Source organism: Pseudophryne corroboree, chromosome 11, assembly GCF_028390025.1.
Source record: "Pseudophryne corroboree isolate aPseCor3 chromosome 11, aPseCor3.hap2, whole genome shotgun sequence".
Classification (NCBI taxonomy): Eukaryota; Metazoa; Chordata; class Amphibia; order Anura; family Myobatrachidae; genus Pseudophryne; species Pseudophryne corroboree.
Window position 1 is genome coordinate 217103888 of NC_086454.1, and position 26126 is coordinate 217130013.

Below are 26126 nucleotides of genomic sequence, written 5' to 3' on the forward strand. Positions count from 1 at the left end.
CTCCTTTAGAAAGGGGTTCAATGATTTTAGGTTAAGAATGGGCCTGACCGAACCATCTGGTTTCGGTATCACGAAAAGGTTCGAATAGTAACCTGTGGCCTGCGCTGGAGGAGGAACTGTCACAATGACCTGTGCCTCCACCAGCTTTTGGACAGCTTCTTGTAATACAGTGCTGTCTGCCAACAGAGCTGGTAAGCCTGATTTGAAAAAACGATAAGGAGGGAAACTTTGAAATTCCAGCCTGTATCCTTGGGATACAATATATATTACCCAGAAATCCAGGCCGGACGATACCCCTACTTGACTTAAGTGTCGGAGCCTCGCTCCCACTGGCCCCACCTCCAGGACGTGCGGTCCACCGTCATGCGGAGGACTTTGGCGTACCTGAAGAACGCTTTTGTTCCTGGGAACCAGCAGCGGCAGGTTTTTTGGACTTAACGCGACCTCCCCTTAAGGTATAGAACGGTCTGCCCTTTCTAGGCTTACTAAGCTGAAAGGACTGTGTTGCAGATGAAGAGAAGTATTTCTTCGGAGCAGGTGCTGCTGAGGGAAGAAACGGAGACTTACCCGCAGTAGCCGTGGATATCCACACATCTAGAGCTTCCCTAAAGAGAGCCTGACCTGTCTAGGGTAGGGCCTCCATACTTTTCCTGGATTTCACGTCAGCCGACCACTGGCACAGCCACAGTCCCCGACGAGCTGAAACAGACATGGAAGATATTCCCGCAGCCATGGAACCCAGGTCTTTCATGGATTCTACCATAAAACCTGCTAAATCATTTATGTTGCGTAAAAATAATGCATCATCATCCTTATCCATTGCATTTAAATCCTCAAGAAAGGTAGCCGACCACTTTACTATAGCCTTTGCAATCCATGAACTAGCAATAGTGGGAGTTAATATGGCCCCTGAAGCAGTGTACATTGATTTAAGTGTGTTATCAAGTTTTCGATCAGCCAGCTCCTTTAAGGCGGTAGATCCTGGAACAAGCAAAACCTCCTTCTTTGAGAGTCTGGACACAGATGCATCAACAATCGGCGGGTTTTCCCATTTTTTTCTATCCTCCTCAGTGAAAGGAAATGCCACCTGTACACTTTTAGGGACCTGGAATTTTTTTCTCAGGGTTTTCCCATGCTTTTTATATAATTTGCAGGGAAGGTTAGCAAGGCTTTTTTATTTTCAGTGAAAAAGGCCTCCTCTACCTTGCCAGGTGTGGTATCATTAATATTCAACACATCCCTGATAGCCTCTATCATCAATTGCACCCACGCGACACATCCCCACCACCGCCTCTGGTGTCAGAATTGGTATCTGTGTCGTTTTGTGTGACATGTGCAAGCGCACGCTTATGGGGTATATAGTGGAGCGTCCTGAGGTACCAGAAACTGGCCATACTGCCATAGAGCTCTGTAATACCTGGGTTGCAAATTCATTACTTGCAACCCTGTTAGAAATATGAGAAATCCAAGATTTGATAGAGGAAAACCACTCTGGTTCCCTTGCTGGTATCTGTGCTAAACCAGTGCTATCCTAATTACATGGAATGGAATCATCCTGGGACGATAAATCCTCTGCAACATATGACATATTGTCCCTGGACATGGCTAAAGGAGACCACCAAAAACTCTACACAAACACACAGGTGAGGGCAAACAGAGTTTACCCCCCAAGAATGGCAAGAGACACACAGAGATTGGAGCCAACCCACACACAACGCTTTTACCAAAGGGAGACCATTTATCAGAGCTGACTGTGCACCTAAATAGGATACACACAGTCGTATTACAGCATCCCCCCCTTCTACAACCCCCTGGAACCGTTTACATATAGCTGGAGTTGCTGTGTAGAGACCAGATTGTCCTTCTTAGCGCTGTGCAGGCAGGAAAATGGTGCTGAAACGCTTTTGGGTCCGCTGTGTGGAGAAGCTCCGCAACCTTAATGGTGCTGTCTTCCCGCTCTTCATGGATTATACTGGCCTAAGGAATTAGTGCTGGCTGAGATCCGGGGACCCCAACAGGCTTCTGGACCAGTGTAGGGGGTAAGCGCTGGCCAAGGGCGCCCCTCACAGCGCCGCACCATGTACCGCTGAGCCTTCCCAGGAGCGCAGTTAATACCGCGCTTCCATCCCCGCTGCCGTCAGCTTCACACCGGCTCCCCGCTTGCTAGGGGGGTCGGTGTCTCACTCGCCACTTCTTCAGCTCTGTACGGGGGTGGCGGCATGCTGTTGGGGTGAGCGATGCCCTGTGGCGGGGAGCGATCCGACCCCTCTGGTGCTCAGTGTCCAGTCAGCGGAAAACAGTGGCTCAGACCCCTCAGGGCGGACACTGCTCCCCCCCTTAGTCCCTCGCTGCAGGGAGGCTGTTGCCAGCAGCAACCCTGTAAAATAAAAAACTAACCATACTTTTTACTAGGAAAACTCTGGAGAACTCCCCTAGCTGTGACCGGCTCCTCCGGGCACATTTTCTAAACTGAATCTGGTAGGAGGGGCATGGAGGGAGGAGCCAATGGCTCCTGGTGGACCCGTTTATACCCCATGGTACTAAATAAATTCACAGCATCTGCTAGAATGCAAGATATATTAGGAATTTAAATATTACACCAAGGTTCCTATTAATACAACGTCTGTAATTAAACTGACCTAAATGCTGATATACAGTATTATGCAGCTAAATATATTACAGGACCACAGCATCCTCTAGGACGTAAGGGAAAAAGTTTTTGAGCTTATCTTAGTATATGGAGTCAGTGAGTTACAGCCAACGCATTTTTTCTGGCTGACTTCACCAAGGGGTCTATATACTGTATATATATATATATATATATATATATATATATATATATATATATATATATATACATACATACATACATACATACACACACATATATATACACATATACACACACATATATACATACATACATACAAGCACATTCTGTCGGAATGGATCCAACTTGGGTTATTCAATGACATCTCAATTCGACTTTTAAGAAAAGTCGAATTGAGATGCAGGAGGGGAGACGGGGGAGAGCCGCCGCGGCACTCCCCCGTCTCCCCCCCACCCCCCGTCTCTCTGCCTCTCCCCGTCCCTGCATTACAGCCGCCGCTCACGGCAGGGTCCACCCGGCTCCAACAAGCAAGGTCTCGCTTGCTGGAGCCGTGTGGACGCTGCTTTGAGCGGCGGCTGTGACATACTCCGGCGCTGCTCTCCCCATCTCACTTCGACTTTTTTTTAAGTCGAATTGAGATGGTCGAAAAAGGGAGCCAAACCAGCTAATCCGCCGATACACGTGCTTTTCGACAAGTTGAATTCCTCGACTTGTAGAAAAATTTGGGGTTAGATTGAATAGGTCGGAACCCCTTCCGACCTAAAAAAGTTGAAAACTGCCGTCTTTTCGACAGACGTCAGCTTTTGACTTCAATTGAATATACCCCTAAAGCTTTGACTGTTCCCAGGATCCAACTCTGCACCCTGATGTTATTCCCTGAGGAATACCAGTGTACCCTGCTGCAGAAATATATATCTAACTCACTCTCTCTCTTTGTCTGTGTATGTATATATATTATATGTATGAATACACCATGTAACATACGAGGGTGTCCTCTGACATCTTTTCTGCTGTCATGCTAAACAGCCATTGAAGATGTGCCATGCCGTGGCTTGACTCTGTACCGCCAAGCATCTTTTTTGGGGGGCTTATCCTGCGAAAATGCGCCTGGGACGTAAAGTAATAGGACACACAAGTAGCTTCTGCTGATTAAAACAATAAGCAGTGTGCCTACAGTGTGTGTAATTCTGGCTCTATCTGCATCAGAAATGCCACGTTACAGTGCTTTCAAGGAAACACTGAATTATAGCATTTTGGATGCAAATACAGCTGCAGTCACACAGAATATAGGCATCCTGCATATCATTTTAATCAGAAGTTGTTTGTGCATCCTATTACATTACTTTGTGTCAGACTAATTTTTACAGGAAAAAAATGCAAAAAAGATACTTGGCGCTACCGAGTCACACTGCACTTACGTGTAATATGTAACGTGATTTGTAGCGCACGGAACAAAGATGTAAGAGGACATATCTGTAAATAACATCATTAAATATATAACATAAGTAATAGCATTATTGAGCTCTGATTGTAAATAATAGGATTTTAATACCTACCGGTAAATCCTTTTCTCTTAGTCCGTAGAGGATGCTGGGGATGCTTCAACAACTATGGGGAATAGACGGAATCCGCAGGAGACATGGGCACACTATAAGACTTTGAATGAGTGTGAACTGGCTTCTCCCTCTATGCCCCTCCTCCACATTCCAGTTATAGGAACTGTGCCCAGGGAGACAGACATTTCGAGGAAAAGGATTTATTTAATTATTGTTAAATAAGCTGAGTCACATACCAGCTCACACCACTAACACGCCGTACAACATGGCATTCAACAACAACGCATGCAACGGCATGACCAACAACAGTCACAGATTGACTAAACTCAACATGAGAGTAACTCCTCTACGGACTAAGAGAAAAGGATTTACCGGTAGGTATTAAAATCCTATTTTCTCATATGTCCTAGAGGTTGCTGGGGATGCTTCAAGAACCATGGGGTTTATACCAAAGCTCTAGAACGAGCGGGAGAGTGCGGATGATTCGGCAGCACCGACTGACCAAACAAGAGGTCCTCCTCAGCCAGGGTATCAAACTTGTAAAATTTCGCAAAGGTGTTTGAACCCGAGCAAGTAGCAACTCGGCAAAGATGTAACGCCGAGACTCCCCGGACAGCCACCCAGGATGAGCCCACTTTTCTGGTAGAATGGGCTTTCACCGATTTCGGTAACGGCAATCCTGTCATAGAATGAGCCTGCTGAATCGTATTACAAATCCAGCGCGCAATAGTCTGCTTAGAAGCAGGAGCCCCAATCTTGTTGGGAGCCCACAAGACAAACAGAGCCTCTGGTTTCCTAATCTGTGCCGTTCTGGCGACATAGATATTCAAAGCTTTGACCACATCGAAAGACTTTGACTCCGCCAAGACGTCAGTAGCCACAGGCACCACAATAGGCTGGTTAACATGGAATGATGAAACAACTTTTGGCAGAAACTGCTCACGAGTTCTCAACTCCGCCCTATCAGCATGAAAAATCAAATAGGGGCTTTGTGAGAAAAAGCCGCCAACTCAAGACACTTGCCTTGCAGACGCCAAGGCCAACAACATGACCACTTTCCAAGAAAGGAATTTTAACTCAACCTTGCGCAAAGGTTCACACCAATGAGATTGCAAGAATTGCAACACCACATTAAGATCCCATGGTGCCACTGGGGGTACAAAGGGAGGTTGGATGTGCAGCACACCTTTTACGAAGGTCTGAATTTCTGGAAGGGAGGCCAATTCTTTTTGAAAAAAGATCGACAAGGCCGAAATCTGTACTTTAATAGAGCCTAACTTTAGGCCCGCATCCACACCTGCTTGTAGGAAATGGAGCAAACGCCCCAGGTGAAATACTACCGTAGGAGCCTTCTTGGATTCACACAAAGACACATCTTCTCCAAATACGGTGGTAATGCTTTGCCGTTACTTCTTTTCTAGCCTGAAGTAGTGTAGGAATGACTTCACTAGGAATACCCTTTTGGGCTAGGATTTGGCGCTCAACCGCCACGCCGTCAAACGCAGCCGCGGTAAGTCCTGATACATGCATGGCCCCTGTTGTAACAGGTCCTCCCGAAGAGTTAGAGGCCAGGGATCTTCTATGAGAAATTCCTGAAAATCTGGATACCAAGCCCTTTTTGGCCAATCCAAACAATGAGGATCGCCTGAACACTTGTTCTTCTTAAAAAATGTTATCACCTTTGGAATGAGTGGAAGTGGAGGGAACACCCAAGGTGTCACTAGGGCGTCCACCGCTATCGCCTCAGTGTCCCTTGATCTGGAACAATATCTCTGAAGTTTCTTGTTGAGGCGGGACGCCATCATGTCCACTTGAGGAACTCCCCAACGACTTGCCACTTCTGCAAAGACCTCTTGATGAAGACCCTACTCTCCTGGATGGAGATCGTGTCTGCTGAGGAAGTCTGCTTCCTAGTCGTCCACTCCTGGAATGAAGACCGCTGCCAGAGCTCTGGCATGTCTTTCCGCCCAGCGAAGGATCTTCGTAGCCTCGCCCATTGCCGCTCTGCTCCTTGTTCCGCCTTGGCGGTTTATGTTCGCCACTGCTGTCACGTTGTCTGACTGAATCAAGACCGGCAGACCCCGAAGATGTTCTGCGTGCAGTATGCCGTTGTGGATGGCTCTTAATTCCAGAATGTTTGTGTGTAGACAAGCTTTCTGGCTTGACCACTTTCCCTGAAAATTTCTTCCCTGTGTGACTGTTCCCCAGCCTCGGAGGCTTGCTTCCTCCAGAAGATGAGAACTGTGCAGCCACCACAGAAGGGAAATTCAGGTCCTGGGAGATAGAATTATTTTCCGGAGCATGTCCAGGTGAGACCCGGACCACTGGTCCAGCAGGTTCCACTGAAACACTCTGGCATGGAACCTGCCATACGGAATGGCCTCGTAGGCTGCCACCATCTTCCCCAGCAACCGGGTGCAGTGAAGAACTGACACCCTTGCCGGTTTCAGAATCTGTTTTACCATGTTCTGTATTTCCAGAGTTTTTTCCACTGGGAGAAAAACTATCTGCAGTTCTGTATCCAGAATCATACCCAGGAACGACAGCCGTGTCGTTAGATCCAACTGTGATTTTGGCAAATTTAGGAGCCAACTGTGTTGTTGCAAAAGTCAGTGAAATAGCAACGTTCATAAACAATTGCTCCTCGGACCTCGCCTTTATGAGGAGATTGTCCAAGTACGGGATAATTGTGATTCCCTGCTTGCGCAGGAGAACCATCATTTCCGCCATAACCTTGGTGAAAATCCTCGGAGCCGTGGACAGACCAAACGGCAAAATCTGAAATAGGTAATGACAATCCTGCACAGCAAATCTCAGGTAAGCCTGATGCGGAGGATATATGGGGACATGTAAATAGGCATCGTTTATGTCGACCAACTCCATAAAATCCCAATCCTCCAGACTAGAGATCACTGCTCGTAGAGACTCCATCTTGAACTTGAATCTTTTCAGAAAGAAATTGAGGGATTTGAGGTTTAGAATCTGTCTTGACTGAACCGTCCGGCTTCGGGACCACGAACAGGCTTGGATCAAAACCTTCCCCTGTTGAGACAGGGGAACCGTGACAATCACTTGATTTTGACACAACTTTAATATTGCAGCGCTTACTATCTCCCTTTCTGGAAGAGAAGCTGGCAAGGCCGATTTAAAAAATCGGTGAGGGGGCACGTCTTGAAACTCTAACTTGTACCACTGGGTTACTATATCTACTATCCAAGGATCCAGGTCGGAGTGCACCCAGACCTGACTGAAGAGTTTGAGACATGCCTCCACTGTTGCGGACTCCCGCAGCAGAGCCCCAGTGTCATGCAGTGGATTTGGTAGAAGCCGGAGAACTTGCCACAGCCTGTGACCTTTTTCCCCTTCCTATCCCCCTCGCAGCAAGGAAGGAGGACTTGCGTCCTTTTTTGAATTTGTTGAGCCGAAAGGACTGCATCTGATAGTGAGACAATTTCTTCTGCTGTGCAGGAACATAAGGTAAAAAAGATGACTTACCCGCGGTAGCCGTAGACACCAGGTCAGTGAGGCCGTCACCAAACAAGACCTTACCGTTAAACGGTAGAGACTCCATCGCCTTCTTAGAGAGTCAGCATCAGCATTCCATTGATGAATCCACAATGCTCTCCTAGCTGAGACTGCCATGGCATTGGCCCTTGATCCCAAAAGGCCAATACCCCTTACAGCTTCCTTTAAATATGCTGCAGCGTCCTTGATGTGACCGAAAGTCAAAAGCACACTATCCCTGTCTAGGGTATCAACCTCAGAGGACAAGTTATCTGCCCACTTTTCAATAGCGCTACTCACCCATGTCGCAGCAACAGCGGGCCTGAGTAGCGACCCTGTAGTGACAGAAATGGATTTTAGGGTATTTTCCCGCTTACAATCCGCAGGATCCTTTAGTGCTGCCGTGTCAGGGGACGGAGGCGCCACCTTTTTGGATAGACGCGATAAAGCTTTGTCTACCGTGGGGTTGACTCCCAGCTGTCCCTGTCCCCAGAGGGGAACGGATATGCCATTGGAATTATTTTGGGAACATGTATCTTTTTGTCAGGATTTTCCAAAGCTTTTTCAAAAAAAGTGCGTTCAGTTCATGAGAGGGAGGAAACGTTACCTCAGGTTTCTTTCCTTTAAACATGCAGACCCTCGTATCAGGAATAGCAGGGTCCTCAGTGATATGTAACACATTTTATCGCCACAATCATGTACTGAATACTCTTAGCCAGTTTTGGATGTAATCTGGCATCACTATAGTCGACACTGGAAACAGAGTCTGTGTCGGTATCTGCATCTACTGTCTGGGCAAATGCATGTTTCTGCGACCCCGAAGGGGTCTGGACCTGTGACAAAGCATCTTCCATGGATTTCCTCCATGTCTGGTTCTTAGACTCAGATTTATCAAATCTCTTAGCCAACTTAGTCACATTTGTGTTTAAAACACTCAACATATTGACCCAATCATCTGTCGGCGGTGCCGGCACTGTCACTCTCACAGAACTGTCTGTCCCCACACCAGCCTCCTCCTGGGAAGAGCATTCAGCCTCAGACATGTCGACACACACATGTACCGACAGCCACAACCACACTGGGGCAATAGGAGACAGACCCACAGCAGAGCATGTTGGAGAGACAGAGAGAGAGTTCTGCCAGCTCACACCCAGCGCCTATCCCGGTTCTGGAGTCAGTAACCAGACCTGCTAGCGCGCTATATATATATATATATATATATATGTATATATATGGGTCGCACTCACGTTTAGATCACAATCCATCCGCTGGGGTGTCATCCAAAGAAGCTCTCACGAGCATCCAATTGTAGAAAGCAAAAAAGTGGAGCACTCACCAGTCTTAGTCCTTAAACATGCTCCAGATTTATTTTACTGACAGCACAATTCAGCTGTACCTTACAGCATATAGGGTATCTCAAACGTTTTCGGTCCCACACAGACCATCATCAGGAGAATATCAACAGTTGTCAAAGAAAGCTGTCTTATCCACACCACAAGTCATCAGCTGCATATTTGGCCATGCCTCACCGGCTCCTTAAATACCCTAAAGTTCAAAAAGCGCGCCAAAAAAGGCATCATAGTGACATCATTGTATGGGCGGAGCCAACAAAGCTGCACTCTATTATTACCAGTAAATATGTTAACCCAATCTATTGTACTTCACCTACTGCTTACTGCACCTCACAGTGCCTTTAATCGCGTGGCTAATCCACATACCAAAATGTATATCCATCTTACCTCGTGGTGCTACGCTCGTCCACGGATGCCTAAACAACTCGCTGGGGTTCGTGTAGCTACTTCCTGTACCCAATGAACCGCAACACGTGACATCGGGTCACGGGTCACGTGATCACAGAAGTGACGTGCCGCGATTGGTTGTAACCACCAACTGGGTATGAAAAAAACGACCCAGACTATTACTACTCAGTGTCACCTGACCATTGGGGATACAACCCTACAACAAGATTAACAAGGGTACATTCAAAACAATACATCTTATCCGTATATTCCTGAAAGGGAGAATCCCCTTCATTCATTACACGGAATTATAATTTTAAATGCACAACCTTATTTGGGACTTTATATCACATTTGTTATTCCCACGGGCTATCTAAATGTACGGGTAAGGAACAATATCAAAACCTCAGATGGCTGATACTATCAGGTAAACATATACTAATTCAACTATTAAAAGGGCAAGGAGCCGGTGAAACATCGCGGACATCATATACATAAAAAAATCCAACATTGTTAAACCCAAAAAAAAAATTCTACTACTATCCTATCTAGAGAACAGTTTACATTTTTTGTCTAATATTTTAAGAACATTTTTATTATTATTTTTTATATATATAAAATTTTATAAAGATTTTTTCTTTCTTTTTTTAAAACTATTATTTTACTGTGCATTGGTCCTATATCTATTATCTCAAAAAGACCCCTAATGGGTTATTTTCATTGAGTCCATGCGGGGCCAGTGTCCCCAACCTAAAAATCCATCTGGCCTCTAATTTCTTCAGGATCATTGCTCGGTCACCCCCTCGTATAGGGTCTGGTACCCAATCAATCAATAATAGTCACCTTGGTAGGAAAAATGATTATGTACTAATATCAATTCCAGTAATTCAAGGATACATTCACAAGGGGGGTTCTGAGACTTACGTTTTACCATAAGTCTCCTAACAGCATCAATACCTGCTGAGTGGGGGATTATAGTATATAATGATGACACGTCTAAAGTTGCAAAAAGAACGCTCTCATCAACATCCACTAACTCAAGGATATTCTCCAAAAAATTGCTTTTATCTCTGAGGTAGCTTGGTATAAATGGAATTAATTCTTGTAAAAGGCTGTCTACAAAAATTGCTAAAGGCTGCAGCAGGGAACCCCTGGCAGAGATAATAGGTCTGCCAGGGGGGTCCACAAGAGACTTGTGGACCTTGGGTAGAGTATAGATTAATGGACAGATAGGATGATCAGTCTTTAGGAAGGATGAAATCTGCTCAGTCAACCACCCACTTCGTACGGCCATATCAATCACAGTGTCAACCTTCCTTTTAATACCCGGGATAGGGTTCATCTGGCATTTAAAATATGTGGTGACATCCGCAAACTGACGTCTGATCTCTCTATCATAATCTGCTGTCATTTGTATAACAATACCCCCACCCTTATCGGCGGGGCGGATCACAATCGCATCATTATCCCTCAAGGAGTTAAGTGCCTGCCTTTGCTCCGTGTTCAAATTATCAAAACCCCTCCTATCAGTACTAGCCCTACAATCATTTTCTGTCATTCTCAGAAAGGTGTGTATACTCGCATTCGATGTTTGTGGATCAAATAGGCTCAGTTTCAAAAAGGGGTTACCTAATTGTTCAGCTCCTCCTCCTTCTTTATCACTAAAGAAATCCCTTAATCGTAGTTTCCTACCAAACTTAAAATGGTCAATGGCAAAATTAAACTCATCATGCTTAGAGGATGGTACAAAACTCAACCCTAATGACAGAAGCGAGTGTTCAGCCTCTGTTAGAATATGATCCGATAAATTAAATACACACCCTATGTCTGCTTTTTCCGCCACCTTTGCCCTGCGTCCCCCTCTCCGCGGATGCGGTCTCTGCGATTTCTTGCATTGCTTGCCTGAGGCTTCCTCTGCCCCTGCCTAAAAAACCGCTCGGTGGGAGTGGGGCACAGGGTTCTGAGTCGGAGGCTGACTGTGAGGTAGAGGACTCAACCCCTGGCAAAGTCCTCGCTCTCTGTGGGCGAAATGGTCTTTGTCTCCTACCGCTACTAGGACCACCTGACAGCCATCTGTATACATTATGAGTAGCGTAGTCATTGGTCAGTTTGTAATTTCTTCCTCTTAAAGGAAACAAGATCTTCCTTATATGCATCAATCTGACTCTGAATTTTGTCACACCAGTTTTCAGTTTTATCATTCTTAAGAGTTGTCAAGTTGGTTTTTTCAAATTTTGCGATCTCACCACAAACTTTTACCAACTCAATACCAACCTCCTCAATGACCAATAAAATTAGGTCCAGAGAACATTTATTGAGAACTCCGCACCACTTGCTGCAGAATACAGCATTGGTTCTACCAATAGTTGGAGTATTAGTGATGCGGAATACTCGTGGTATCCTCTTGGACCTGTGATACTCAGATAAAAACTGGCCGTGGAGTGTCAGTTCAATGTCCCTCTTTTTTAAGCGTGTAATCTTAAACACTAAATCAGTAGGTTTCTCCGCAGGGAGTCTTGTAAACTCAAAGTGGTCAAAATATACCTTTTCTGCGTCATCTGTCAATGATATCAGCTGATTTTCTGCGGCTGACAATAATTCTTCATCAAAAAAGACTACTTCTGATTGAGACATTATAACAGTGGATTCTCAAATACCGTTCTACAAGACAACTAGATGAATCATCTCAATAAATCATATAGTAAACAGATATCAAATATAATGACAATATTACTGGTCATCTCCTACACTTTTAGAGATCATATCCCATCATTGAATTAGTACCAAGGGGAGAAGGACCAATGCACATAGACAGAAAAAAAAAAAATTTTTTTAAATTTGGAAAAGTGTAATAAAAAGTCCTCAAATGACCAAACATATCAAGCTGAGAAAAAGGGTCATAATTAAACGAATTGTCCCTGTGGATTAGCATATGTTGGAATGACGACGTGTAGTTTCAGAGAACGAATGGCGAACCATAGGAGTTCAATCCACCAGGCAATTCTCTCAGGACGGACAGATAAACCTGTCGCCCAACACTATCTGACAGCAGGACATCAGGTGTCTGCACTTAGATGCAGATTCATTGATTGGGTACCAGACCCTATAAGAGGGGGTGACCGAGCGATGATCCTGAAGAAATTGGAGGCCAGATGGATTTTTAGGTTGGGGACACTGGCCCAGCATGGACTCATTGAAAATAACCCATTAGGGGTCTTTTTGAGATAATAGATATAGGACCAATGCACAGTAAAATAATAGTTTTAAAAAAAGAAAGAAAAAATCTTTATAAAATTTTATATATATGAAAAATAATAATAAAAATTTTCTTAAAATATTAGACAAAAAATGTAAACTGTTCTCTAGATATGATAGTAGTAGAAAAAAAAATTTTGGTTTAACAATGTGGGATTTTTTTATGTTATGTGTTATATGATGTCCGCGATGTTTCACCAGCTCCTTGCCCTTTTAATAGTTGAATTAGTATATGTTTACCTGATAGTATCAGCCATCTGAGGTTTTGATATTGTTCCTTACCCGTACATTTAGATAGCCCGTGGGAATAACAAATGGGATACAGGTTGAGTATCCCTTATCCAAAATGCTTGGGACCAGAAGTATTTTGGATATCAGATTTTTCCGTATTTTGGAATAATTGCATACCATAATGAGATATCATGGTGATGGGACCCAAGTCTAAGCACAGAATGCATTTATGTTACATATACACCTTATACACACAGCCTGAAGGTCATTTTAGCCAATATTTTTTATAACTTTGTGCATTAAACAAAGTGTGTGTACATTCACACAATTCATTTATGTTTCATATACACCTTATAAACACAGCCTGAAAGTCATTTAATACAATATTTTTAATAACTTCTGTATTAAACAAAGTTTGTGTACAATGAGCCATCATAAAACAAAGGTTTCACTATCTCAGTCCTACTCAAAATATTCCGTATTTCGGAATATTCCGTATTTCGGAATATTTGGATATGGGATACTCAACCTGTATAAAGTCCCAAATAAGGTTGTGTATTTAAAATTATAATTCCGTGTAATGAATGAAGGGGATTCTCCCTTTCAGGAATATACGGATAAGATGTATTGTTTTGAATGTACCCTTGTTAATCTTGTTGTAGGGTTGCTATGCGACCAGTAGGGGATGTATCCCCAATGGTCAGGTGACACTGAGTAGTAATAGTCTGGGTCGTTTTTTTCATACCCAGTTGGTGGTTACTTAGCAACCAATCGCGGCACGTCACTTCCGTGATCACGTGACCCGATGTCACGTGTTGCGGTTCATTGGGTACAGGAAGTAGCTTTGCGACCCCCGGCGAGTTGTTTAGGCATCCGTGGACGAGCGTAGCACCACGAGGTAAGATGGATATACATTTTGGTATGTGGATTAGCCACGCGATTAAAGGCACTGTGAGGTGCAGTAAGCAGTAGGTGAAGTACAATAGATTGGGTTAACATATTTACTGGTAATAATCGAGTGCGGCTTTGGTGGCTCCGCCCATACAATGATGTCACTATGACGCCTTTTTGGCGCGTTTTTTGAACTTTAGGGTATTTAAGGAGCCGGTGAGGCATGGCCAAATATGCAGCTGATGACTTGTGGTGTGGATAAGACAGCTTTCTTTGACAACTGTTGATATTCTCCTGATGATGGTCTGTGTGGGACCGAAAACGTTTGAGATACCCTATATGCTGTAAGGTACAGCTGAATTATGCTGTCAGTAAAATAAATCTGGTGCATGTTTCAGGACTAAGAGTGGTGAGTGCTCCACTTTTTTGCTTTCTATATATATATATATATATATATATATATATATATATATATATATATATAATAGTTCACCAATCACAAGTGAGTAAGTAAAATCTTATTTTCTCTAACGTCCTAGAGGATGCTGGGGACTCCGTAAGGACCATGGGGATTATACCAAAGCTCCCAAATGGGCGGGAGAGTGCGGATGACTCTGCAGCACCGAATGAGCAAACAGGAGGTCCACCTCAGCCAGGGTATCAAACTTATAGAACTTTGCAAAGGTGTTTGACCCCGACCAAGTAGCAGCTCGGCACAGTTGTAGTGCCGAGACCCCTCGGGCAGCCGCCCAAGAAGAGCCCACCTTTCTAGTGGAATGGGCCTTACTCAATTTAGACAATGGCAATCCTGCCGAAGAATGTGCCTGCTGAATCGTGTTACAGATCCAGCGAGCAATAGTCTGCTTTGAAGCAGGAGCGCCGACCTTGTTGGCCGCATACAGAACAAACAGAGCTTTGGTCTTCCTGATCCTAGCTGTTCTGGTCACAAAAATCTTCAAAGCCCTGACCACATCCAGGGACTCGGAATCCTCCAAGTCCCGTGTAGCCACAGGCAACAATAGGTTGGTTTATATGAAAAGATGAAACCACCTTGGGCAGAAATTGAGGACGAGTCCTCAACTCTGCCCTATCCACGTTAAAAATCAGGTATGGGCTTTTATATGATAAAGCCGCCAATTCCGAAACACACCTTGAAGAAGCCAAGGCCAACAACATGACTACTTTCCAAGTGAGGTATTTCAACTCCACTGTTTTGAGTGGTTCAAACCAAGGTGACTTGAGGAAACTTAATACCACGTTAAGGTCCCAAGGCGCCACCGGAGGTACAAAAGGAGGCTGAATATGCAGCACGCCCTTCACAAAAGTCTGTACTTCAGGAAGAGAAGACAATTCTCTTTGAAAGAAAATGGATAAGACCGAAATTTGAACCTTTATGGACCATAATTTTAGGCCCAAATTCACTCCCGTTTGGAGGAAGTGTAGCAGACGGCCTAACTGGAACTCCTCCGTAGGAGCAGCTCTGGCCTCCCACCAAGAAACATATTTTCCCCATATACGGTGATAATGTTTCAACGTCACGTCCTTCCCAGACTTGATCAGGGTAGGAATGACCTCCTCCAGAATCCCTTATTCCGCTAGGATCCGGCGTTCAACCACCATGTCGTCAAACGCAGCTGCGGTAAGTCTTGGAACAGACAGGGCCCCTGCTGCAGCAGGTCCTGCCTTAGAGGAAGAGGCCACGGATCTTCTGTGAGCAACTCTTGCAGATCCGGATACCAAGTCCTCTTTGGCCAATCTGGAACAATGAGGATTGTTCTGACCCATCTTATTCTTATTATCCTCAACACCTTGGGTATGAGAGGTAGAGGAGGAAACACATTGACCGATCTGAACACCCAAGGTGTCACCAGAGCGTCTACCGCAACCGCCTGAGGGTCTCTTGACCTGGCGCAATACCTCTTTAGCTTTTTGTTGAGGCGGGACGCCATCATGTCTACCTGAGGCAGTCCCCACCAATCTGTGATCTGTGTGAAGACTTCTTGATGAAGTCCCCACTCTACCGGATGCAGGTCATGCCTGCTGAGGAAGTCCGCCTCCCAGTTGTCCACCCCCAGGATGAACACTGCTGATAGTGCGCTTACATGGCCTTCCGCCCAGCGTAGAATCCTGCTTGCCTCTGCCATGGCCACTCTGCTCCTTGTGCCGCCTTGGCGGTTTACATGAGCCACTGCCGTGACATTGTCTGACTGAATCAGAACCGGTTTGTTTTACGAAGCCATTCCTCCGCTTGGCGTAGGGCGTTGTATATGGCCCTCAACTCCAGGACATTGATGTGGAGACCAGTCTCTAGGTTTGACCAGAGACCCTGGAAATTTTTCCCTAGTGCGACAGCTCCCCAACCTCGGAGGCTCGCGTCCGTGGTCACCAGGACCCAGTCCTGAATGCAGAACCTGTGACTCTCCAGGTGGTGAGCACTGCGCAGCCACCACAGGAGAGATACCCTGGCACTGGGAGACAGGGTGATCTGTTTTTGCATGTGTAGATGGGACCCGGACCATTTGCCCAATAGGTCCCATTGAAAGGTCCTGGCATGGAACCTGCCGAAGGGGATGGCCTCGCATGAAGCCACCATCTTCCCCAGAACCCTCATGCAATGATGCACTGAAACCTTTTTTGGCTTCAATAGGTTCCTGACCAGAGCTACGAGCTCCTGAGCCTTCTCCACTGGAAGAAAAACTCTTTTTTTGGTCTGTGTCTAGAATCAGACCCAAAAAGGTCAGACGCGTTGCAGGGACTAGCTGGGATTTCGGTAAATTGAGAATCCAGCCGTGCCTCTGCAACGTCTTCACGGACAGAGACACGCTGTCCAGCAACTTCTCCTGAGATCTCGCCTTTTTGAGGAGATCGTCCAAGTACGGGATAATTGTGACGCCCTGCCAGCGCAGGAGCACCATCATTTCCGCCATTACCTTGGTGAAAATTCTCAGGGCCGTGGAAAGACCAAACGGCAACGTCTGAAATTGGTAGTGACAGTACTGTACTGCAAATCTCAGGAACGCCTGGTGAGGAGGGAAAATCGGAACATGAAGGTACGCATCCTTTATGTCCAGGGACACAATCCAATCCCCTCCCTCCAGGCTGGCGATGACCGCTCTGAGCGATTCCATTTTGAACTTGAACCTCTTCAAGTACAGGTTCAGGGATTTCAGATTTAAAATGGGTCTGACCGAATCGTCCGGTTTCGGTACCACAAACAGGGATGAATAATAACCCTCTCCTTGCTGGAGATGAGGAACTTCGACTATCACCTGTTGAATGTACAATTTGTGAATTGCAGCTAACACCAGCTCCCTCTCAGACGGGGAAGCCGGCAGAGCAGATTTGAAAAACCGCCGAGGAGGCATGTCTTCGAATTCCAGTCTGCATCCCTGGGAAACCATCTCTATTGCCCAGGGATCCACCCGTGAGAGAACCCAGACGTGGCTGAAAAGACGAAGTCGTGCCCCCACTTGATCTGACCCCCCCCCCCCCCCCCCGGAAAGCCCCAGCGTCATGCGGTGGACTTTGCGGAAGTAGGGGAGGACTTCTGCTCTTGGGAACTAGCCAAGTACAGCTTTTTTCCCTTGCCTTTACCTCTGGCAACAAAGGTCGATCCTCGTACCTTCCAAACAACTCCTCCCCCTTGTAAGGCAATGACTCCATATGCCGCTTTGAGTCGGCGTCTCCCGTCCACTGTCGGGTCCACAAACAAGAGTCGCCTAGCAGAAATAGACATAGCGTTTATTCTGGAGCTTAGTAAACAAATGTCTCTGAGCATCCCTCATATACAAGGCAGCATCTCTGATATGCTCAATGGTCATTAAAATGGTATCCCTATCTAAGGTGTCAATCTCCGTAGATAAGGAGTCTGCCCATGCCACGACAGCACTACAAACCCAAACCGACGCCATGGCCGGTGAAACTATAGTTCCTGAATGTGTGTAAATGTGCTTCATGGTAATTTCCTGCTTGCGATCAGCAGGATCCTTGAGGGAAGCAGTATCCGGAGAAGGCAGTGCCACCTTCTTGGATAAGCGTGTCAGCGCCTTGTCTACTTTAGGCAAAGATTCCCATCGTATCCTATCCTTGCTTTTATTGGAACGAAAGGACTGCATTTGATAATGCGGTACCTTCTTAGCATTCTGGGGAAAAGGATACGCCATAAGAATCCGTTTGGGAACATGTATTCTCCTATCCGGAGACACCCAAGCCTTTTCGCACAATTCGCTTAGCTCAAATGAGGACGGAAACGTGACCTCAGGCTTTTTCCCTTTATACATGTGAACCCTCGTGTCAGGGACAGGGGGTTCCTCAGTGATATGCAAAACCTCTTTTATGGCAATAATCATGTATCGAATACCCTTTGCCACCTTCGGCTGTAATTTTGTATACTCATAGTCGACACTAGAGTTAGTAGCTGTGTCCGTATCTGTGTCAGCGACCAGGTATATGGGGCGCTTTTGAGACCCTGAAGGTCCTGGTGCCACAGGGACAGGCACAGTCTGGCTACCTGACTGATCCCTAGCCTCAGCCTTGTCTAACCTTTTATGCAGGAGATTCACATTTGCATTTAAGACATTCAGCATATCCACCCAGTCCGGTGTCGGCTTTGCCGACGGCGACCTGACATTCAAACACTCCCCCTCCACATTAAGCGAGCCTTCCTCGTCAAACATGTCGACACACACGTACAGACACTTCACACACACACACAGGGAAACTCTTTTCTGAAGACAGTATCCCCTTTAAGGCCCTTTGGAGAGACAGAGAGAGAGTATGCCAGCACACACCCCAGCGCAATGACCCTGGAGACCAACACAAAATGTTTTTCCCCAGCAGCGCTGTATAATATCTTATCCGCCAATTATGTGCCCCCTCTCTTTTAAACACCCCTTCACCGTGTGTAAGCAGCGGAGAGTCCGGGGAGCTTCCTCTCAGCGGTCTGTGGAAAGAAAAATGGCGCTGGTGAGTGCTGAGGGAGAAGACCCGCCCCCTCGGCGGCGGCCTTCTGTCCCGCTCAAAATCGTGTAAAATGGCGGGGGGCTCAATTATATACATGTACAGTGCCCAGCTGTACATGTATATACCTATTTGCCATCTACGAGGTGTTATTATCGCTGCCCAGGGCGCCCCCCCTGCGCCCTGCACCCATACAGTGACCGGAGTGTGTGAGGTGATGTAGAGCAATGACGCACAGCTGCAGTGCTGTGCGTTACCTCTGTGAAGCTGAAAGCTTCTGCCGCCTGAGACGTCTTCTTGCTTCTGTTCATCTGGCTCTGTGAGGAGAACGACGGCGTGGCTCCGGGGGTGGACGACCAGGACGAACCTGTGTTCACCCCCTCTGGAGCTAATGGTGTCCAGTTCCTATCATTTAAGTAGGTCTGCTCCTCTCTCCCCAGTCCCTCGATGCAGGGAGCCTGTTGCCAGCAGTGCTCCCTGTAAAATTAGAAAAAAGAAAAAAAAAATGCTTTCTAATGCAAAGAACTCAGGAGAGCTCCCTGCAGTGCGCCCATTTTCCTCTGGGCACAGTCTAAAACTGAGGTCTGGAGGAGGGACAGAGGGAGGAGCAAGTGCACACCCAGAATCCAAAGCTTTCTTAAAGTGCCCTATCTCCTGCGGAGCCAGTCTATTCCCCATGGTCCTTACAAAGTACCCAGCACCCTCTAGGACGTTAGAGAAAATGGCGCTGGTGAGAGCTATGCGGCTAAGCTCCGCCCACTACATGGCGCGCTTCAGTCCCGCTCAAAAAAATCTTTATACTGGCGGGATTCCCTTAGCAAGTGCCTGGGCACTGTTATACTCTGTGCCAGTGCTGTTTGAGGCCCCCCATGCTGCCCAGGGCGCCCCCACTGTGCCCTGCAGTGCCGTGAGGTACCTCAAACGCAGTCTTCTGCCGTCACTGAAGTCTTCTGATCTTCTCATACTCACCCGGCTTCAATCTTCTGGCTTTGTGAGGGGGGTGACGGCGTGGCTCCGGGAAGAAGCAGCTAGGCGTACTGTAGTGATCGAACCCTCTGGAGCTAATGGTGTCCAGTAGCCTAAGAAGCAGGGCCCTTGAACTCTTAAGAAGTAGGTCTGCTTCGCTCCCCTCACTCCCACAATGCAGGGAGCCTGTAGCCAGCAGGTCTCCATGAAAATAATAAACCTAAATAAAGTCTTTCTCCGAGAAACTCTGAAGAGCTCCTCACTGTGCATCCAGTCTTGCTGGGCACAGAATCTAACTGGAGTCTGGAGGAGGGGCATAGAGGGAGGAGCCAGTTCACACCCAAAGTTTTATAGTGTGCCCATGTCCTCTGCGGATCCCGTCTATACCCCATGGTTCTTGAAGTATCCCCAGCATCCTCTAGGACGTATGAGAAAAGCATTTTACAGTTTATACAACATATAATAATGGGTTGTTAAATTTGCTATTTTTTCTTGAAAGAATAATTCCACATTGAAGATAAATATTTAGCACTTTACAGAGTATTTTAGATAGTGTGAAATGTCTGCATTATATTTACCCACCTTCACTGATATTGTCATTCTCTACCTCTGATGGAAGAACCTCTGTATGCCGAAGACGGCAGCGACTAACATCCTGGATTCCAAAACTCAAAACAGGATGAGTAAGTAAAAACTCAGAAATTGAAATAAAAGATGCTGTTCCATTATCCTGATTCTGCAATAACTCCATCACATACAATACCTAACAATACAAAAATACAATACAAAACATACATTTATCTCTAATAAAAATTGCAAATTACGAAGTAAAAAATAAAATGATAATAAAAAAATATGAGTGGTAATAACAAGTACATTTATGGAACATACTTTTCTTTGAACATCAGTGAGTATCAGGAACTCGGCAGACAAATCCAGAGAAGCCTTTAATCCTGGTAAAACACTGGAGCTAAATGGGTCTGGTGAAAAACTTAAACAAAAAGAAAAGTTGTAATAATATAAACAGGCAATAAAAATTAATTTCCATTTTCTTAAAACTTTGTTTACAATATTATAGCGTTACTAAAATAATTATTGAAACATAATAAACTTTTTCGGAAAATGAAAAAGTCTCAGCCTACAAAGCTATAAGAAAATAATTAATTGATAACATTTTGAGAGAACTGTTACCATTGCCAATTGTTTATCATTTCCGTGCAAAAATATTCCAAAATCCCATGTGGTCACTGGACAGCTAACGTAAACATTATGCTATCGACAACCCAGTTCTAAAAATGTCATTGTTCAGAAAGAACTTTTACCTAAATAAAGTACCTAGAGTATCAGAGTCTTTAGATTTAATGGATTTGCATCTATAGTTTTTACCTACCAAAAAATTACACTGAGATGTTGTTTCTGAAAACAAATCATGTTTTTAAAAAATCTACTATTATAACTAATTGCCTGTGGCATTATGATAATGACTTACCTTCCAATGTCTGGGCATGTATCATTGGGGCTGAGTTGGCAGCAAAGCAACACCCCCCCCCCCCACCACCCCCCCAAAAAAAAAGGTTTCTGGAAAAAACCATAGATGGGGTGCAAATACATTATTTGTTTTATTATATTTTTTTGCGTGCAGGATAAATGCTGGCTGCTTTTGAATGTAGTTCACAAATACTGGGCAGCGTTATTTATGCCTTGCAAATGATTTTTAGTTCTAACATACCCATCTCTAATTAAATCTCTCTTCACGTTTTAAATCTGCCCCACCTACAGTGCAACATGGTTTGACCAAGGTGCAGTGTTTCCGAAGAAATGGAATGACAAATTGTTCACTTTGCTCAGTGTGTACGCACAATCCTTCGCCACATCTTCAGATTAGACCAGCATATCTCACAGTGTGTACGCAATATCTACATATATACCTGATATATTGTTACCGATCAAAAACTCTAATGATGCACAATTTATCATTCGGTCGTTAGTAAGATAGCACAGTGTGTATGCACTATGGGCCTAATTCAGACTGGATTGCTGCAGCGATCGCAGTCTGAAGGACTTGCTGGAGCACGCACGCGCAGTGGCCACGCTGCGCATGAGCACCCCGGGAGCCCAGTGAGAAGCTATCAGCATCTCAGGGCTGCGATCGCCTCTGCCTAACTGGCAGGAAGAGGTGGTTGCGATGCGGAAAGGGACGTGCCAATGGTGTTAGAACACCTTCGGCGCAGCGTGGTCTGGACAACGAAGGTGTGTCGGGACCATTAGGGGGCAGATGGCGGCTGCATGACGTCACACGGAGTCGCTGAGACCTGGGACGTGTTGAGTAGTGGCCTGCAAGCGCACAGAAGCTGAGCTAGCAGGGAGCTACTCGCCAGGTGTAAAAGCTTTGCCGCCATATGATGCTTTTGCACCTGCACGGGGGGGGTAGGGCCTGACCTGTGGTGCGGCTAGCCCTGTGCTGGGCGTCCCCCCGGATGTCAGACTTATTGATCGTAGATCTGAATTACCCCCTATGGGCTTAATTCAGCTTTTGTTGTAGTTTTGTGAAAAATCGCAAATCTAATACTTTGTCTAGAAAGCAGGGGGCCGCCCAGCACAGTGCAAGGATGCCCTGCATGCCAGTTCCTTCCCCCCCGCTGAAATGAGAGCGCATCGATGAAGAGTGAAGCACTCGCATATTAAGGGTAAGCTCTTTGTCTTCACAGCCTAGCGGGCGACGGCAATCGCAGGGCCGCAATGTTTTGGGTCGCATCGGCTACGTCTGACGTCATGCACCCGCCATGGCCTGCCCCGCAAACGGTCCGAAGATGCTTATGGTGTCCGAAACACGCCCCCGCCCAACGCCAGGTCGTTGCCTCCAAAAAACTGCAATGTCGCCGACCCCCATCGTCTTTTAAACTGAGATTGCAGTCCTCGTGCATGCGCACAGCACGGTGTGCGCATGCACATAAGTGCAGAAATTGCTGATTAGTGATTCCCCCACTTCTACAAATGAAACTGAATTGGGCTATATATCGTTTGTCCAGGAGTTCAACGGAAATCGGGACGGCCATTACATTGTTTGCACATTGTCTAATGTGTATCCACCTTTACTTGCTCAATTTTGCTCTGCTACCAACTCAAAATTAGTCCCACTAGTATGTCTTAGAGAATGATTAATGCATATAATGCTCACATCTGTACATGATGCAAAATATTCAACATTAGCCAAACAGATTTAAATTGTCCTAGAGAAAAGCTGCGTCCTAGCCCAACTATTTGATGTGATGTGAACATAGAGTAAGGAACTTTTCACAACTCCATAGTACTTGGTGGCCAGCAAGTTAGACTTTCTGTGACCCTGTGCAGATGAACTCACCATAAAATCCCTTCCTTGGAATCCTTTTGAAAAACACTGCATGATTTGACTGTGGCATCCCAGCCAGGAGTGAAGGCAATGAAAGGTTAACTAAAAACTCTGCACCCCTTTTATAAAACTAAAGACAGAGACTGAGAGTCTTGTTAAGGGAGACAATGTAATAGCATATCATCTTAATTATTTTTACTCAGTTTTTACTACTGAAAGAAAGGGAAAGGGGCCACAGTTAAGTTGAAGGGATAGTCAAGAAAATGAAAGAAGTACATTTACAGAAATGAAGGTCCTAGCATAACTCTCAAAGCTGAAAGTGGACAAATCTATGGGGACAGATGGGCTACATCCAAGGATACTAAAAGAACTTAAGAGGTGCTGGTAGCACCATTGACAGAATTATTCAACCAGTCATTAGCTACAGGGGTAATTCCAGAGGACTGGAAAAGAGTGAACATAGTTCCACTGCACAAAAGTCGAAGCAAGGAAGAGGCAAACAACTACAGACCAGTGAGTCTTATATCAGCAGTAGGGAAATTGATGGAAACACTCTTAAAAGAAAAATATAGATTATCTCAAATCCAGCAATTTACAGGATCCCAAACAGCATGTATTCACTGGGGGGAGATCATGTCAAACAAATCTTATTGACTTTTTTGACTGTGTAACTAAAGTGATGGATAAAGGTGGAGCCGTGGATATAGCTTATGTAGCCTTTAGTAAGGCTTTTGACACTGTTCCACATCGCAGACTGCTAAATAAACTTGGAAGTTTGGGATTGGATACTAGGATTATTGAATGGATAAGATCTTGGTTGTAGGACAGAAAGCAGAGAGTTGTGGTAAATGGAGGCAATTCACAGGAGGGAAATGTTACCAGTGTACCACAATAGGTTGGTTGATATAAAAAGCTGACACAACCTTTGAAAGGAACTGCTGAGATGTCCGGAGCTCAGCTCTATCTTCATGGAAGATCAAGTAGGAACTCTTACAAGACAAAGCATCCAGCTCCGACACATGTCTTGCAGAAGCTAAGGCAAACAGAGTGAAAACTTGACATCAACCTCCTGTAGAGGTTTGCACCAATCCGATTGGAGGAACTGCAACATCACGTTAAGGATCCAGGGTGCCGTAGGCGGCACAAAGGGAGGCTGGATATGCAGAATTAAAAAAAAAAAAAAGTCTGAACCTCAGGGAGGGAAGCCAGCTGTTATTGGAGGAAAATGGATAAGGCCGAAAGCTGGACCTTTACAGATCCCAACCACAGGCCCATATCCAAACCTGCTTGAAGGAACAGAAGAAACTGTCCCTGTTGAAACTCCACCGTAAGAAGCCTCTTGGATTCACACCAAGATATATACTTATTCCAAATGCGATGGTAATATTTAGACATTTCTCCTTTCCTAGCCTATATCAGGGTAGGAATAACCTTGTTCGGAATGCCATTACAAGCTAATTTCTGGAGTTCAACCTCCATGTTGTCAAACGTTGCAGCGGTAAGTCTTCATAAGCAAACTACCCCTGTTGTAGCAGGTCCTCCCGAAGAGGAAGAGGCCTCAGATCTTCCATCAGTAGACCCAGAAGATCCGTGTACCAAGCCCTTCTTGGCCTTTCGGGAGCAATGAGGAATGCCTGAACTCTTACAAGCTTTAGAATCCTTGTAATGAGTGGAAGTGGAGGAAACACGTACACCGACTGGAACACCCATGGAGTCACCAGGGTGTCCACCGCCATTGCTTGCGGGTCTCTTGACCTGGAACAATACCGCAAAGCTTCTTGTTGAGGCGGGAGGCCATCATGTCTATTTGAGGAACCCCCAAAGATTTGTCACCTCCGTGAATACCTATGGATGGAGATCATGTCTCTGAGGAAGTCCGCTTCCCAGTTGTCCACTCGCGAAATGAAGATTGCTGAAAGCACCAGCGCGTGTGTTTCTGCACAGAGGATGATTCTTGTTACCTCTGAAATTGCAGCTCTGCTCTTCGTTCCACCTTGTCGGTTTATGTAGGCCACCGTCGTTACATAGTCCGACTGTACTTCAATGGCTAGATCTCGCAGAAGATGTGCGGCTTGTAGAAGACCGTTGTACACGGCTCTTAGTTCCAGAATGTTTATTGGAAGACTGGATTCCAGACTTGACCACATTCCTTGGAAGGTTTCCCCTTGAGTGACTGCGCCCCACCCCCGGGAACTTGCATCCGCGGTTAGAAGGATCCAGTCCTGAATCCCGAATCTGCGGCCCTCCAGAAGATGAGGTATTTACAGCCACCAGAGGAGTGAAATCCTTGCTTTCGGCGACAGACGTATCCTCAATGTGCATATGTAGATGAGAACCCGACCACTTGTCTAGGAGATCCAGTTGGAAGGATCGAGCATGAAATGTTCCGTATTGTAGAGCTTCGTAGGAGGCAACCACCTTCCCCAGAGGGCAAATGCACTGATGAACCGAAATAGACGTTATGGTAAGAACTTCCCGTTGATAACGTGATTTCTCTTATGTCCACAGGATAACACTGGGATATGGTTGAGCGACAGCGGAAATGGCACCAACACGGTCACAAGCTTTCTGGTCTCCCAGGATGCATCGTGGCATTCACCATATAGTCCCGCCCACTGACTCAGTCAAATCAGTTCTTTCCTCAGCGATTTAGGCAGGAGCATCAGGTAGAGACCTGTTTAGGCAATAAGAACACACATGCACACCCTTCCATACAAGAGGGAAGAGGTTTAGTGATTGTCAAGATCCTCAAATCAGGTGCGTCGGGGTGGGATCCCTGTGGATACCTGTGGACATAAGAGAAATCACGTTATCAACGGTAAATTCTTACCGTAACGTATATTTCTCAGGCTGGGTCCACAGGTTATCCACAGGATAACATTGGGATTCCCAAAGCCAGTTTTAGTGGTGGGGACACTCCTGATTACACAGGAGAACCTTTCGTCCGAATTCTGCATCATGAGAGGCAAAAGTATACAAGGCATAATGTCTGATGAATGTGTTTATGGAAGACCATGTGGCTGCCTTATAAATCTGTTATGCTGAAGCACCATGTTGTGCTGCCC

The 26126-nt window shown here is 45.7% G+C and overlaps 1 protein-coding gene across 2 annotated transcripts in view; it reads right to left on the bottom strand.

Moving 5' to 3' along the window:
- The window catches only part of EDC4 (enhancer of mRNA decapping 4), a 1121437-nt gene that overhangs the window by 657443 nt on the left and 437868 nt on the right, over nucleotides 1-26126 (bottom strand). For both annotated transcript variants that reach the window (XM_063945256.1, XM_063945257.1), the window contains 2 exons: nucleotides 20604-20703; nucleotides 20295-20475 (listed from right to left, as the gene is read on the bottom strand). In XM_063945256.1, the coding sequence (XP_063801326.1) occupies nucleotides 20295-20475; nucleotides 20604-20703 (281 nt within the window). The remainder of the gene's footprint in view (nucleotides 1-20294; nucleotides 20476-20603; nucleotides 20704-26126) is intronic.